This window comes from Cavia porcellus, unplaced genomic scaffold (genome assembly GCF_034190915.1).
Source record: "Cavia porcellus strain 051 isolate PalLab524CR breed Dunkin Hartley unplaced genomic scaffold, mCavPor4.1 scaffold_17, whole genome shotgun sequence".
NCBI classification, from domain to species: Eukaryota; Metazoa; Chordata; class Mammalia; order Rodentia; family Caviidae; genus Cavia; species Cavia porcellus.
In genome coordinates this window covers 44,892,843-44,906,374 of record NW_026947500.1, presented here as the reverse complement: position 1 = coordinate 44,906,374, position 13,532 = coordinate 44,892,843, and the positions used below count along the sequence as shown (strand labels likewise).

General features: G+C 57.5%; 1 protein-coding gene across 2 annotated transcripts; it reads right to left on the bottom strand.

Annotated features, from left to right (window-relative positions):
- Positions 1–1,389: 1,389 nt before the first annotated feature.
- On the bottom strand, positions 1,390–12,655 carry B3gnt3 (UDP-GlcNAc:betaGal beta-1,3-N-acetylglucosaminyltransferase 3). 2 transcript variants are annotated; one of them, XM_013147504.2, is made up of 4 exons: positions 12,519–12,655; positions 4,933–4,992; positions 3,283–3,926; positions 1,390–2,622 (listed from the first exon to the last, which is right to left on the bottom strand). In XM_013147504.2, the coding sequence occupies exons 3-4, from the start codon at positions 3,862–3,864 to the stop codon at positions 2,071–2,073; spliced, it is 1,134 nt and encodes a 377-aa protein (XP_013002958.1). In that variant the 5' UTR covers positions 3,865–3,926; positions 4,933–4,992; positions 12,519–12,655; the 3' UTR covers positions 1,390–2,070. The 2 variants fall into 2 exon arrangements, with proteins under 2 accessions (XP_013002958.1, XP_003465222.1); XM_003465174.3 differs by having other exon boundaries at positions 3,283–3,891.
- Positions 12,656–13,532: the final 877 nt, after the last annotated feature.

The following is a 13,532-nucleotide window of genomic DNA, read 5'->3' as shown; positions in this document are numbered from 1 at the left end:
TGACAAACTAATGGCCAACATCATACTAAATGGGAAGAAACAGAAAGCTTTCCTGCTAAAATCAGGAACAAAATCAGGATGTACATAACCGCCTCATGTATTCCAGACAGTACCCAAAGCATTATCCAGAGCGGTCGGGCAAGAGAAAAGGCGTCTAAAGGAAAGGCAGAACTCAGCATCCTTATTTGTAGATGGCAGGATAGTCTACCCAGAAATTTATTTAATTTTTTAATTTTTAATTTTTTGGTGCTGGGATTGAACTCACATCCTCGTGTTTGCCAAGCAGGCACTTACACTGCTGAGCTCTACCCAGAAATTTAAAAGACTTCTATTAAAGAATTCTTAGGTAGGGGCTGGGGATTTAGCTCAGCGGTATAAGCACCTGCCTTGCAAGCAGGCAGTCGTGAGTTCGATCCCTGGTACCGATAAAAAGGAAAAAGACAAAAAAAAAAAAAAAAAAGAAAAAAAGAATTGTTAGGTGACTGACTGGTTTCAGTAATGTAGCCAGATACAGACATCAGCATGTAAAAAATAAGTGTTTCCCTACATGAGGGATAAACAGAGCAAAGCAGGCGGTATTACAGTCACAGGCTTCAGGTTAGTTACAGAGTTACAGGGAAACAAACGGCGTGGACCTGGCACACACACACACACACACACACGGCGTGTGGACCAGTGGGACAGAACGGAGGACACCAGACACGGTCCGCGACGTGGTCTGCAACAGGGGCGGACACTTAGGAAAGCTGCTTGTTTAGCAAACAGCCCCGGGACGGCGTCTGCCTGCAGGACACTGAGGCTGAACCCCGGCTCACACTGTGTTCTAAACAAAAGTAAAATGAATCAAAGATCGAAACAGTAACAGAAACGCTCAACTTACCGGAGGGCAAAACAGTGACAGCCCTGAGGCACCGGTTAGGAAAGGTTTTCTGGGGGCTTCCAGGGATGGAACTCACAAGCTTACACTTGCCAGGCAGGTGCTTATGCCACCGAGCTAAATCCCTGCCAGGAGAGACATTCTGAGCGGAGCTCCACTGCACAAGAAATACCAGGGGGAATCAGTAAATGGGAGCCATCACCCACAGGAGCGGGAAACCATTTTGCCAGCTGTCCCTCAGCGGAGGACTGATATGTAAAATACACAAAGAACTTTAAAAAAATTAGACAACCCCAAATAAAAGCCCCAATCAGGAGACACACAGGCCAAGTGAACAGACACTTCTCAGAAAGAGAGGGCCCGCGGGAGGCCGGCTCGGTGGCACACACCCCTGGAACACCAGCGCTCAGGAGGCTGAGGCAGGACGGTCCCTGTGAGTTTGAGGCCAGGCTTTGGGGAAACCTCGGCTCACAAAACCAAAACCAACCAATCAGACACGGAGAACACCAGGCTTGCACGTGTGGTTTATTCCCTGAGAACTCGTGCCCAGCGCCCCCAGTCTCCGCAGTGCCTGCGGGCTTTGGGGAACGGGTCACTGCTTAGTCAGACTCCGGGTCTGCGTGGGGTGGGGCTGTGGAGACGCCCGGCCCAGGGCTTCCCTGGTGTCCTCAGGACACAGGTATGGGACAGCCCCGTGCCCCTCCCTCCTCGGTCCCCAGTGGAGCCCTTTACCCTGTGTGCAGGGACGGGTGTGAGACCCCGTCCTCGTCACCCGAGACTCGGTGCCCCTCTCTCCTGGCTCCAAAATACTCCCTTCAGCCTTCCGCGAACCCTGGAGTCTTGGCTGGCCTTGAACTCCAGCATTGACTCTGCCTGGCTTTCCGGGAGTAGCTTGGGGTCTCGGCTCAGCCCTGGGAGGTGATGCTGTCCTCCACGGGGTCCCTAGCAGAGGTGCTGCTTGTCATTCCGCACCTCAGCAAGGTGCTGGTGCCATTTTCTGAGGTTCCCATGCCCTAGAGTCTAGGGAGCACAGTGTGAGCAGTATCAAGTGGGTTTTGAAGGATGCGTAGGAGTTGATTAGTGTGGTCTTGCACATCCAACTCTCTCTGGCCCACCTTCGGCTCAGCTTATCTAGGAAGGCCGAGGTCTCGGCTTCCCGGGAGGAAGGTGTTGTCCTTTGAGCCGGGGCTGCCTCAGTAGACCCGAGTCTGGCGCCCGCAGGCCAGGTCGGGCTTGTGGAGCGCCTCCCACATGAGCAGCATCTCGTAGGGCAGGAAGCGATGCACCAGCAGCAGCTCGCGGTAGTAGCAGGGGTCGAAGGAGGACAGGCGGTCGGAGGGCGCCTGCAGGCCGGCCGTGCGCACCCCGCTGTGCGAGGCAGGGCGCAGGCCCTGGTGGCGCAGGCACTGGCCCAGGAAGACGTCGTCGATGGGCAGCAGGTCCAGCACGGAGGCCGCGCGCTGCAGGGCGTGGGCCGTGAAGCGGGACAGCAGGAAGCCGCCTCCGCCGCAGTAGGGCGGGTAGTGTTCTGCCGCCATCACCAGGCGCGGCACGAAGTACTTGCTCCAGGGCGAGCGGATGGGGCCCACACCCTGGATCAGGTGGCCCACGAACAGGTGGCGCTCGGGGTTGTGGTCGCGCAGGAAGGTGACCATGTTGTCCGTGTGCGCGAAGACGTCGTCGTCGCCGTTGAGCAGGAAGCTGGCGTTGGGGCAGCGGGCCTTCAGCCACTCCAGGAACAGCACCTGAGAGGGGAGCAGGGGCCTTGCGATGCGGCGCGGACACCTCCGGGGTCTCCTACGCACCCTTCAAAACCCCAGCCTCTCTGTGCTTACCAACCCCGCTCACGTTTAATTTAGCGATGGGGTCTTGCTAGTCATTGGGCTTGAATATGGGATCCTCCTGCCTCAGCCTCCCAGAGCGGGTCCTTATTAAGCACCTCTTAGTCTAGTAGCCGGGCCAGACCTCAGCCCCAGGAGCGACAGAGCCACAAAGGCAAATAACCCACACCTGCCTCATGGCTAGGCGGGCCGAGTGCCCAGGGCCTACACGGGTGCCTCAAACACCGTGGGACCAACAGAGGCAGGAGGGTCTTGGCTTTATGCTGTTTCCCGGGGGAGGGAACCGAGGCACAGGGAGGTAAGTGATCTTCCTATGCTGGTCATCTCGGCCCCTCTGCCCTTCCTCCCAGCCTCACCTAGAGTAAGAGCCATCCCCAAGGCCACCGAGGACTGGAGGTGTGAGTAGAGAGACCCATGGGTAGCTCTGGTCCCCCTGTCTCACCTGTGTGGTGCCTTTATGAATAAAATTCTATAGTTTCCCCTGGTAAACTCCTATGCATCCTTCAAACCCCCAGCTCTCACGACCTCTTCCTCGAAGCTCCCTCGTGCTCTCATCCTGCGTACCTGCTTCAGAGTCAGGTTGAAGAAGGAGTCGTGGAAGTCCCACTGCAGGATGTCCCCGTGCTCCCTGGCCTCCAGCGCCAGCAGCCGGTTGACCTTGGCGGCCTCGTGCGGGTGGGCGGCGGTGCCCACCAGGAACAGGCGCCGCAGCGCCAGGCCCTGCACCTGCCGCTCTTGGCCCCACGTGCGCCGCACGACGTCCCTGCGCTCGTAGTTGGCGGGCGAGGACTTGATGGCGAGCAGCAGGAACACGCGCGACGCGCACTTGGCGGCGGGCGCGTCCTGCAGCGTGGGGAAGTCGCGGCAGTGCCGGTAGAGCAGGAAGTCACGCACGTGCGTGGGCTGCGCCGCGAAGTCCGGGTGCGCGGCCAGCGAGGTGTTGGGGAGACACGGGGCGGGCCGGGGGCGCGCGGGGGGCTGAGCCGGGGTCTTGGGGGCCTGCGTGGTCTCGGGCGCGTCCCGCGGGCTCCTGGTCTGCAGGGAGGACATGGGCCTGGCGTGCAGGCTGAGCAGCACGAGCGTGGTGACGGCGCCCAGCGCCAGCAGCAGGCTCCAGCCAGAGCGCAGCGCCCGCGGCCGGCGCATGCTGGCGGCCGGATCCCTCAAGCGCGCCTGCGGGGAAGGAGAGGCCGGCCGCACATGCACGGCTGCCCAGGTCGGCAAAGACTGAAACTCACCCTGGACCCGTGCCCGGCCCATCCCTTTACGAGATCCCCTCCTGTACCCCGACCCAGGTGGGCGTCTTGCATTTTGGGGGTGCTGAGGGGAGGAACCCAGGGCCAGTCACCTTCCTGGCAAGTGGGCACCACTGAGTCGCACCCCCCCAGCCCATGAAATTAAAATTTCATTTTGACCAACACTTCATTTTAGAGGAAACACTAAAGAACACAGACTGCAAAACCCTCCTGCTTTGGTGTCCCGACCTCTCCACCTGTCCCTGCCTCAGAATCCGCCCTGCGCCCTCCCTTCGGGAGGTGAGGACTCCTCTTATCACGGTACAGGGGCTGGGTCCTTCCTGTTTCCCTTTTCACCCACCCCACCAGGGAGCTTGGGGCTTTGATCACAACTCTTACTGGCTCTTCCTGTTTCTAGTGGATCTTTAGTGGCCTCGGCTCGCATTAGATCCTCAAGCCCAGCCTGTGTTACAGGGGAAGCTGTCTTCCTTGGCAGGCTCCTACTCATTCCTCAAAACCCGTCTCTAGGGATCCATTTTCCGGGAAGCCCTCACTGATCCAGCAGCAAGGGTTCGGTTCGCTGTTGTTCAGCCCTGGTGCTGAGGCGATGGAGGTATCTGTCTGGCTTTGTCTTTCCCAGAAAGGGGGCGCCTTAGGGCCTCTGGCAGTTCCCAGCATGAGGCACAGCACAGAGGAATTGGGGAGTGTTGACTAAAATGTCATGTAAAACTGAGTTCATTCAGTTCCTCCCTGGTAAACTCTTATGCATCCTTCAAGATCCCAGCTCTTATGAACCTTACTCTTACAAGCTTTCCTGTCCCACATCTAAGCTGAGCTCTTGGTCTCCTTTCCAAATCTCTTTCTCAGGCTTCTCTCAACCCCATCACAGGCTCACAAAGGTGTGAGGGGCTTCCAGCAGCCCACACCAGTGGAATTCAGTGAGTGTTTGTTGAGTGAATATGAAAACTGTACCACTTACCTCAAACAGTCTTGGGATTCAAGTGCCGGGCTGGAGTTTCCTCAGTCTTCCCAACAGCACCTGCAACATGTGCAGGAGTCAGTGAGTTCTAAAACTGGCCTCGGATGCTACCTCCTGAGTCCTGCCATGTGATTTTGGGAGACATGCTCAGACTCCCTGAGCCTTGATGGGCCAGAGGGAGTGCCAACCTCATGTAGAAATGTGGCGGATGGACAATATGTAATTACCAACTGGTGATTTCTTACTGTTTATTTTTTTGAAATTATTTATTATTTCTACCCTTTTTCTGTTTTTTTTTTTCTTTAAATAAATAAAAGAAAGAAATGCACCAATGACTTTGCCCTCTGGTATTCGTCAGGAGCCGTCCTCCTGCTGAGACACCGTACCCTGCACCCACAGTTAAAGGAGGAGGGCTAAGTGTGGCTCATGGGTTCAGGGGAGTCGGTCCATGGTGGGCCCCAAGGCAGGAACATGAGGCGGAACATGAGGTGCAAATCCACGCAGCTCACGGTGGACGGACAACAGGGAATGACGCCAGAGAGGAAGGAGTTAAAGCCAGAGAGAGTCCCCAGGGTCACCACCTGGACACACCTGGGGAAGCACTTGACTAATTCTCCAGGTATTTCATCAGCCATGAGCCAGACGGAAATAAGGCCAAAGTTATCCTGGATCCTGTTCTCAGCAACACCCGAACTTGTCCTTCAAGCATATTTACATACCAGCAACTCCCTACCCTGCCCAACACGGCATGACTCTCCCGCATACGACGGCAAACACATTTCCTTTCCCCCAAAGTCTCAAGAGCCCCAATCGCTAAAACATCCAAGTCCAAGTCTCCTCTGAGACACAAGGCAAACTCTTAGCTGTGAACCTCTGTGAAAATAAAAACCAGCTCCATAACCCCAAGGTGCAGTGGTTCCGGGGAGACACCCCCATCCCCAAGGGGCAATAAAGCCATAGAAAAGAACAGGACCAACGGGGATCAAGCCCAGGAGAGCCAGCCGTACTGTCCTGTCCAGCTCCTGGCGCCCAGCAGGTGGTGGTGAGCTGTGTGTGCCAAGGCCCCGGGCAGGCCCACACCTAGGGTCTTGCTGACTGCAGCCTGGATGGTATTTCCCTGAAGTAATTCCGTTTGCTGCCTGCAGCTCCCCTCAGCAGACGGTCCACATCCCAGACCTGTCTGATGTCGTCGGGTCTCCTCTGCACTTACACCCCTTCACTTGCACAGCTTTATATGCTGCCCTCTCCGGGGCACACTGCCTGGCCCCCCTGCAGCCTGGGAGGGTACCTCAGGACCCCACAACTCTTGCACGTCACGGCTGCAAAGTCAGCATGGCCTGGATGAAGCCAGGGTCTGCCACCCGCAGAGCCGTAGGTGGGCCCCTTTAGACTGTGGCCGCAGAGGCCTCTTAGTGCCTTGTGGCTGAGCAGGGTGAAGTGAACCCGGCACCTTTGATAGCCCTTCTCCTTCTTCAGGAGCCCTCCCTGAGCAGAAGGCCTAGAAGCTCTCTTCTCCAGCGAAAAGTTGACGCTTTTGCCCCCCTGCGGTGGAGAGAGTGGGGTCTTGCTGATTTATGTGTCACCCTGGAGGCATCTTTCTTCTGGACCCCGCATAAAACACTTAGTTTCTTTTTAATGGCACTGATCTTCCCAGCACCCGCTCCTTACTTGGCTTGCTTTTCACATGGTTCTTTCAGGGCCCAAATTTAAGTTTTTAAAATGTTTCTGTTCTGCTTTTTGCCCCCGATTCTGCCCAGGTCACTCCTCCCTGGATTTCCTCCCTCTGGCAACCCCACCTCCTCTTTACTTATGTCCCTGTCTCAGGGAAATCCCCCTCTTCCCCCCACACGACCTTTCCTTTTCCCTGTAACACACAGTAATTGCTAGCATGTGCAGTAAAACTTTCTCGGGCTGTTCTTTGACCACTTCCCTTATCAGAGGGAAACAGGGACCCACCTTGCTCAGTATTTCATCTCCCGTTTCCTGGTGCATAGCAGGTGTTCAACAAATGATGGGCATCGGTGATTGTAGCGTCTCAGGATGAACTTACGTGATCATTCGTTCTGGCCATGCCAACCCTCCCCCGGCTCTAACACTGGCCGTGCTGGCCCATCCTTTTGGGTTCAGGGGAGTCGGTCCATGGTGGGCCCCAAGGCAGGGGGCTCATTAAGTAGTCAGGAAGGACACCGTCCCCACGTGGGTGACCGGCTGCCCCTGCCCCCTCCTCCCTTCTGCCTTCTTTCCCGTGGCACAGCCCTCTGAAGCCAGCTTGGGGCTGCTCAGCGCGCGCAGGACCCGATCACCCCTGAGAGCCCCGAGATCCTAGGAGACCAGCAATGCAGTGCATGGCACTGTGGGAACAGTCAGATCACACTCTGGGAGGCTGAGGCAGGAGGATCACGTGTTTGAGCCTAGCCTGGGCAACTTAGCAAGATGCTGCCTTGATAAACAAACCAAAAGCCAAACAAACCCCCTTCATCTTTCCCCCGGCATTGAATAGGCAGATCTGTTACTGAACTGGGGTTCAGGGTAAAAGGGAACCTCTGGGGGGACCATTTGGCTTCGGTCAATCTTGTTTTTGGTGGGAACCCTTTACATGTGAGACACTCTTCCTCGTCTGCCATTTCCCCACTTCTCTGAGTTCCGGTTTTGCTAAATGTAAGATTCTAAGTTCAGCGTCTGTCCCAGCTGCTCCTGTCCCAAGCACATCTAGGATAATCGCCATTCATGCGTTCAGCGGTATGTGACAGGTGTCACTTCTTGGGGTATGCAGAATTCACATAGGAGCTGGTAGGTGACAGCGTCTCCCCTCCATCCTGCACCTAACTCCCATGGTGAGCAGCTGAGCTCCTTGTCTTTCTCTGCTTGCTTCTGCACCCCAAGGTCATGACTAAGCCATGAAGAGCTCAAGCAAGAAACAGCTGCAGAAAGCCAGGCATAGTGGTGCACTCATGGAATCACAGCACTCGGAGGCTGAGGCAGGAGGATCGTTGTGAGCTTGAGACCAGCCTGGCCTACAAAGTGAGCTCAAGGCCAGCCGGAACCACATAGGAAGACCCTGTCTCAAAAAGAAAAAACAAAACACAGCTGCAGAGCTGGTCACATCTGGACCCAAGTGACGATGTGCTTCTGACTCAGCCCAGGGGGACTCAGCAGCTTGTCTAGTGGGACCCACGGGGACCCTTCCTGCATATATGAAAATCATTCACTCACTCATTCATTCGAGTATGTGCTGAATGCTTTGGAGGAAGCTGAGATGTCTTAACTCAAGATAAGGCCGTCCTTATGGGGTTAGAGCTGGGCCCACAGAAAAGAGTGGGACTTTGAAGCTGAGGTTTTGAAGGATGCATAGGAGTTCAGTAAGGAGTATTCAGATGGATGTCATCCCTGGCCATGGTGACTGGCTCAGCCTTAAGATTTGCTCCCCTCCCTGGAGGTTGGGGTGGACTCACAGTCCCCTCCTTCTTGTCCAACCCTGGTCTTCCTTTCCAGTGATGGCCATCTCCTAAGGCCACCTAGCAGCCTCTTCAGCATATAGCAAGCCAACCCGCAGTCTCAGAGCCAGTGTGTATCTCACGCTGTCCCTGGAAGACTGTCCCCACTGAACTGGGAGGAATGGCTCTGGACTAATACCTCTTGCCCAGGGGCTGGTAGGATCAGGGTTCAAGGCCTCCTGAGAAAGTATCTGGGAATGGGGTGTGGTAGTGCACATTTATAATCCCATCTCTCTGGGAGGCTGAGGCAGCAGGATTACTAAGGAGAGTCCAGCCTTGTGAATCTAGCGGGACTCTCTCAGTAGGAAGGGGGTGGGGCTGCAGCTCAGGGCGGAGGCCCTGGGTTCGATCCCCAGTGACACATGCACACACACAGATAAAATGCTGCTGAGGAGCGGGGGTGGGGCAGCAGGTAGAGGCGCAGCCAGTGCAAAGGCACTGTGGCAGCTGAGTGTCGGGGTTGGAGGCAGAGTTGTGTGGGGGCCTGGTTGGAGCAGGAAGGACTGCGTGTGTTTCCTGCTCGGTGTTGGGGGGCCTAGAGAGCACAGGGCGGGACAGGGACCCCCCTTGGGTAGCGCACACCTGTCATCCCGACAACTCAGAAGGCTGAGGCAGGAGGGCTTAGAGTTTAAGCCCAGCCTGAATAATTTAGGAATAATTTACAAAGACCAGGTCTCAAAATAAGGGCTGGGGACGTAGCTCAGGGACAGAGTGAGGGCCTCGCACGCTTGGGCAGCACACTCCAGGCTGACCTCAGCTGTGACTCTCCTGCCCCGGCCTCCTGCTGGGATCACGGTGGGCCCAGGGTGGTGGCAGCCTGTGAGGGGAAGTGCAGTGGGGTCTCCACTGCATGGCCCAGAAGAGAAACCAGCCAAACCCTGCCCAGGCCCATCGCCGTGTGACTTCCCACCCACCCAAGAGGGACCCCCGCGGCCCGGTTCTCCTGTCACACGCAGGTCGGGTGACAGCAGCTGCCCTCCCCACCACAGGGGGCTCAGCGAACAGCTCTGCATCTGCCCGGGCCCTGGCAAGCTGGGGGGCTTGAGACGCCCCGCACCACGGGGTTAGTATGTTAGGGTTTCCTGCTCCCCGCCCCTCCCCTCACCCCTTTCTCTTGTTTCTATTTTAGCCTTTTCCCCGTTTTTTCTTTCCCTCCCCCCAGTTCTCTTTTTCTTTTGAATGTTTTCTTCCTGTTTCACAACATCTACCATGCATTGTGGTCCTTCATCACATGTTTGGTTCCTCGCACCAGGGAGACAGTGCTGTGTTTACATGTGTCCGATTTATGTTGCTTAAGTCTGAAAGTGCGTTCACTAACCTAGAACTGTCTCAAGCTTTTCCTTCTTCATGGCTGAGTTGTATTCCACAGTGTATAAAAACCATATTTTCTTTATCCATTCAGTGGTTGATGGACACTTGGGTTGTTTCCAAGATTGGCTATTACAAATTGTGCTGCTATAAACATGGGTGCACATACATCACTGTGGTATGATGCTTTTAGTTCTTCTGGGAATATGCCTAGAAGTGGAATAGCTGGGGGGAATGGGACCTGTAATCCTAAGGGATTTTTCCACCCTGATTCCCACAGTGGCTGCACCAGTCTGCACTCCCATCTACAGTGGTGAAAAGTTCCTTTCCTCCCACACCTGGGCCCTCCCCCAGGCATTCATGGTCACTTTTGTCACCCTCAGGAAGTGGAGGAGCAGAGACTTGATTCACTGGACCATCTGACTCTGTAATACTCCATGACCTTTGGGTTCTGTTTGACCTCGAGCCCACTGCCCCAAGGTGACTGCACATGACACTCCCACTTTCTAGATGGGCAAACTGAGGCTCTGAGATGAGTTCTGGAACCTTTGCCAAGCTTGGGCCTCAGTTTCCCTATGGCAAAAACAGGGCTGGTCCTTCCAGCTGTGGGGACAAAAGAACTGATGCCCTTGGCACAGTCTTGGTGGCTTTGGGTGACCACTGAGCACCTAACCAGTTGCTGAGGACCTGTAAGACCTCCAGGGCGAGGTGGCCCGTGCCTGCCTTCCCGGCACTCAAGGGAGGCTGAGGCAGGAATGTCACAGATCCTGTCTCAAATAAACAAAACAAGCAAAGCAAATGAACAAAATAGAAGACAGTGAGAGCACAGCTTCCAATCTATAGGCTCCCCTAGCAGCCACCAAGGCCACCAGGGTTGTCCCTTTCCGGCCAGCTGGCTTAGAAGTGGCTTCCAGGAGCACGGGGAGAATGATCTCTCTCGTCCCCCCTGAGTGAGGTGAGGGGGTGAGGATGCGCCCTCTGTGTGCACAAGGTCAGGCAGCTTTGCACGTGGCCTTTTGTGCGTGTGACCTGCTGATTAAGCTCCCACAGTGAGTCGGTTTACACCAACAGCAGCCACTGCTTTCCCCTGACCTTGGTGACCACTTTGTCCAAGCACGGTGTGCCTCATGGGACACCGGCAGGATGACAGAGGAACACCGGCTGTCCCTGAATCAGTGGCTGTGAAGGGACAATTTCTGGGAGAACCCCAGACTCCAGGGGTGTGGAAGAGCCCCAGTGAGTCCTGTGGGGCCCCTGGGGAGTGTGCGCTGGGCCCAGAGAGGGCGCCCTGCAGCTGGAGGCCACACAGCCCGAAAACGGCCCCTCTGATCCAACTGACCCTGGCCCAGCAGGTGCCAATCTGGCTTCCTGCAGTGCCAGGTGGGGCAGTTTTTATAAGGTGTGGCGGCTGCTTTAATAAACCGGAAAATAAATAAGCAGAATAGTCCTATCACTTCGATTACTCAGGTCCATTGTGGCCAGGCCCGGGTTTGCTCAGGCCTGCGCGCATGCGCTCCACAGTCATCTGCCCTGAGTCGCCGGCCGGCCGGACACCAGGCTGTGGGGAGGGGCCCGCGCTATTCACCTGGCATCCAGGTTTCCAGGGCCCCAGGCTCAGTCACCTGTCCAACCCTGGTGATTCAGCCCTGAAACTCCCTGGGCACCGGAGCCAGTGCAGGAGGGGCCCATGAATAAAACCAGCCCCGGAGCAGCTAAGCCTCAGAGGTCACATAGAATGTCACTTCTCTAATGGAGAAACTGAGGCTGGGGGCGGCGGGCTGGGTGCCCCATCCAACCTCGGACCTTTCTCTAGCAGCCTGCCTCCCCCTCGGGGGACTCTCTGCACCTAACCCTTCAGGCTGCTCAGGGGCTGGCCTTGATTCTCCTGCCTCAGCCTCTGTAGTGCTAGGATTACAGGCTTACACCACCACATTCAGCACAGCTTTTACAGAGGGAAACTGAGGCACAGAAGGGTCAACACCTCAAAGGTAGGTTGGGTGTGAATTCAGCCTCTGACTTTTATCAGCCCAATGGGATTTCCTTTCCTTTACTGACTTGGTAATGAGCTCCCCATCATGGGAGGTGAGCAAGCCAGGCCAGCGTCCCACCAGGAGGAGGGGGTGCTTGGGACATCCTACTTGTTTCACGGTGGCCCCCATAAGTCCTTCCCTGCGCTGGCTTGAGCTGGCGGCACGAGGACAAGTGCCCTCTGAAGACCTCTAGCGTGGCCTGCCACCATCGCCTGGGGGAAGAGGCCAGGGACACAGGGTGCCTGAGTGCGCAAGCCATGCCTCCAGCTCGTGACCCTGGGGACAGCCTCCCGGGGGTGGCGGGCGCCAGCGGAGCCACCAGGCTGGCCCCGACCCCGCAGCGCGGCAGCTCCCGTGGGGCCCACAGCTGGCCCCGGCCCAGGTGCGGCTGCCTCGGTCTCCACACCTGAAAAGGTGGCCCCAACACAGCACACCTGCCCAAAGGGAACGTGCCCCGGGGTGGGGCGACGGGGACAGGTGAGGATCCCCTCCGTTCCCTCCACTGCTGCCGAGGCTGGAGCTCACCCCACCCGCGGGCCACCAAACCCCGCGTGGAAGCGCACCCGGCGCTAGGACACGCCTCCCCGCCTTCTGCAGGAGAAACTGAGGTCCGTCCGCAGAGCAGGAGCGACTTGCCCACGCCCAGAGGCCCGGCCGGTCCCTGGGAGAGGCTGCCCCGCACTGAGGCTTCAGGGGCTCAGCCCAACTTCCAGGGCTCCGCGGGTCCCCCACTTCCCGAGCCCCGCACACTCACCCCCGGGCGCGCCGGCCTCCAGCTCCTCCGCTTCGCAGGAGGACGGGTTTTCAGGGATCCCACGACCACGCCCTCCGGCTGCTTCCCGCCCCGCTCCCCGCCCGCCCACACCCAAGCAGACCCCAGCTGCGCGGAGTTTCCGGGTGACAGTCGGGGTGAAGTCCCAGGCGGCCTCGGGATGACCACGCCCCAGCCACGCCCCAGACCACACCCGTCGCGGATTCCCGCCGCGCCTCCCGGCCACGCCCCGGCCACGCCCCGGCCACGCCCACCCACTTGGTCATTCGTTCTGCCACGCCTCCGGCCACGCCCCCGGCCCCACCCACTCCTGGCGCTGGAGATTTGCAAGCTTCGCCCCGACTCCCTGGCGCAGCGCCCAGTCCAACACTGGCACAACCTGCGTGCAGCCTTAGCTGGGAGGCGGGAGGAGCCCAGGCGATCCCCAGATCGCTTCGAGGTTGGAAGGTTCCGGAGCCCCCTGGCACCCACAGGTTGCAGGCTGGAGTCAGCTCCCGGAAGCTGCAGATTTGGGGGTTTGGCCCAGTTCACCCTCACTTTCCTCTCCCAGCCCCGTTGCTTCCCGAGGAGGAAGGGGTCCCCGCTATGCCTCAGTTTACTCACCGTGCAGTGAGGAGGAGAAAGCGCCCCGGGTGGGCCGGGGCGGGACAGGTTGGCAGTGGATGAGCTGGGCCAGCGTGTGACCTGAGCTGGCTTCCTGCAGCGCAGGGACCTAGGTGTCTGCCCTGGCTGCTCAGGCCGCGCTATTTTGCATGGTGAACGCGTGGACTGTGGTCAATCCCTGTTACCTTATGGGGCCCCATAATAGTGTGGGCATCGGATGCCACACCCTGCTCCATCAGATGCGGGTTCTACGGCCTCGCCCCAGAACCTTGCGTGTCACAGCAAGCAGATGCTGGGATCAAACATCAGCATTGCGGCCACAGTGGAGTATTACTCAGCCGTGAAAAGGAGCAGGCACCGACCTAGGCTGCCATGGGGCTGACTCTTGAAGCC

Coding starts and splice junctions, on each gene's coding strand:
- B3gnt3 (XM_013147504.2), bottom strand. CDS start 3,864: ATGCGCCGGCCGCGGGCGCTGCGCTCTGGCTGGAGCCTGCTGCTGGCG. Junction 2,623..3,282: donor TCAACCTGACTCTGAAGCAG/GTACGCAGGATG, acceptor CTCCCCTCTCAG/GTGCTGTTCCTGGAGTGGCT.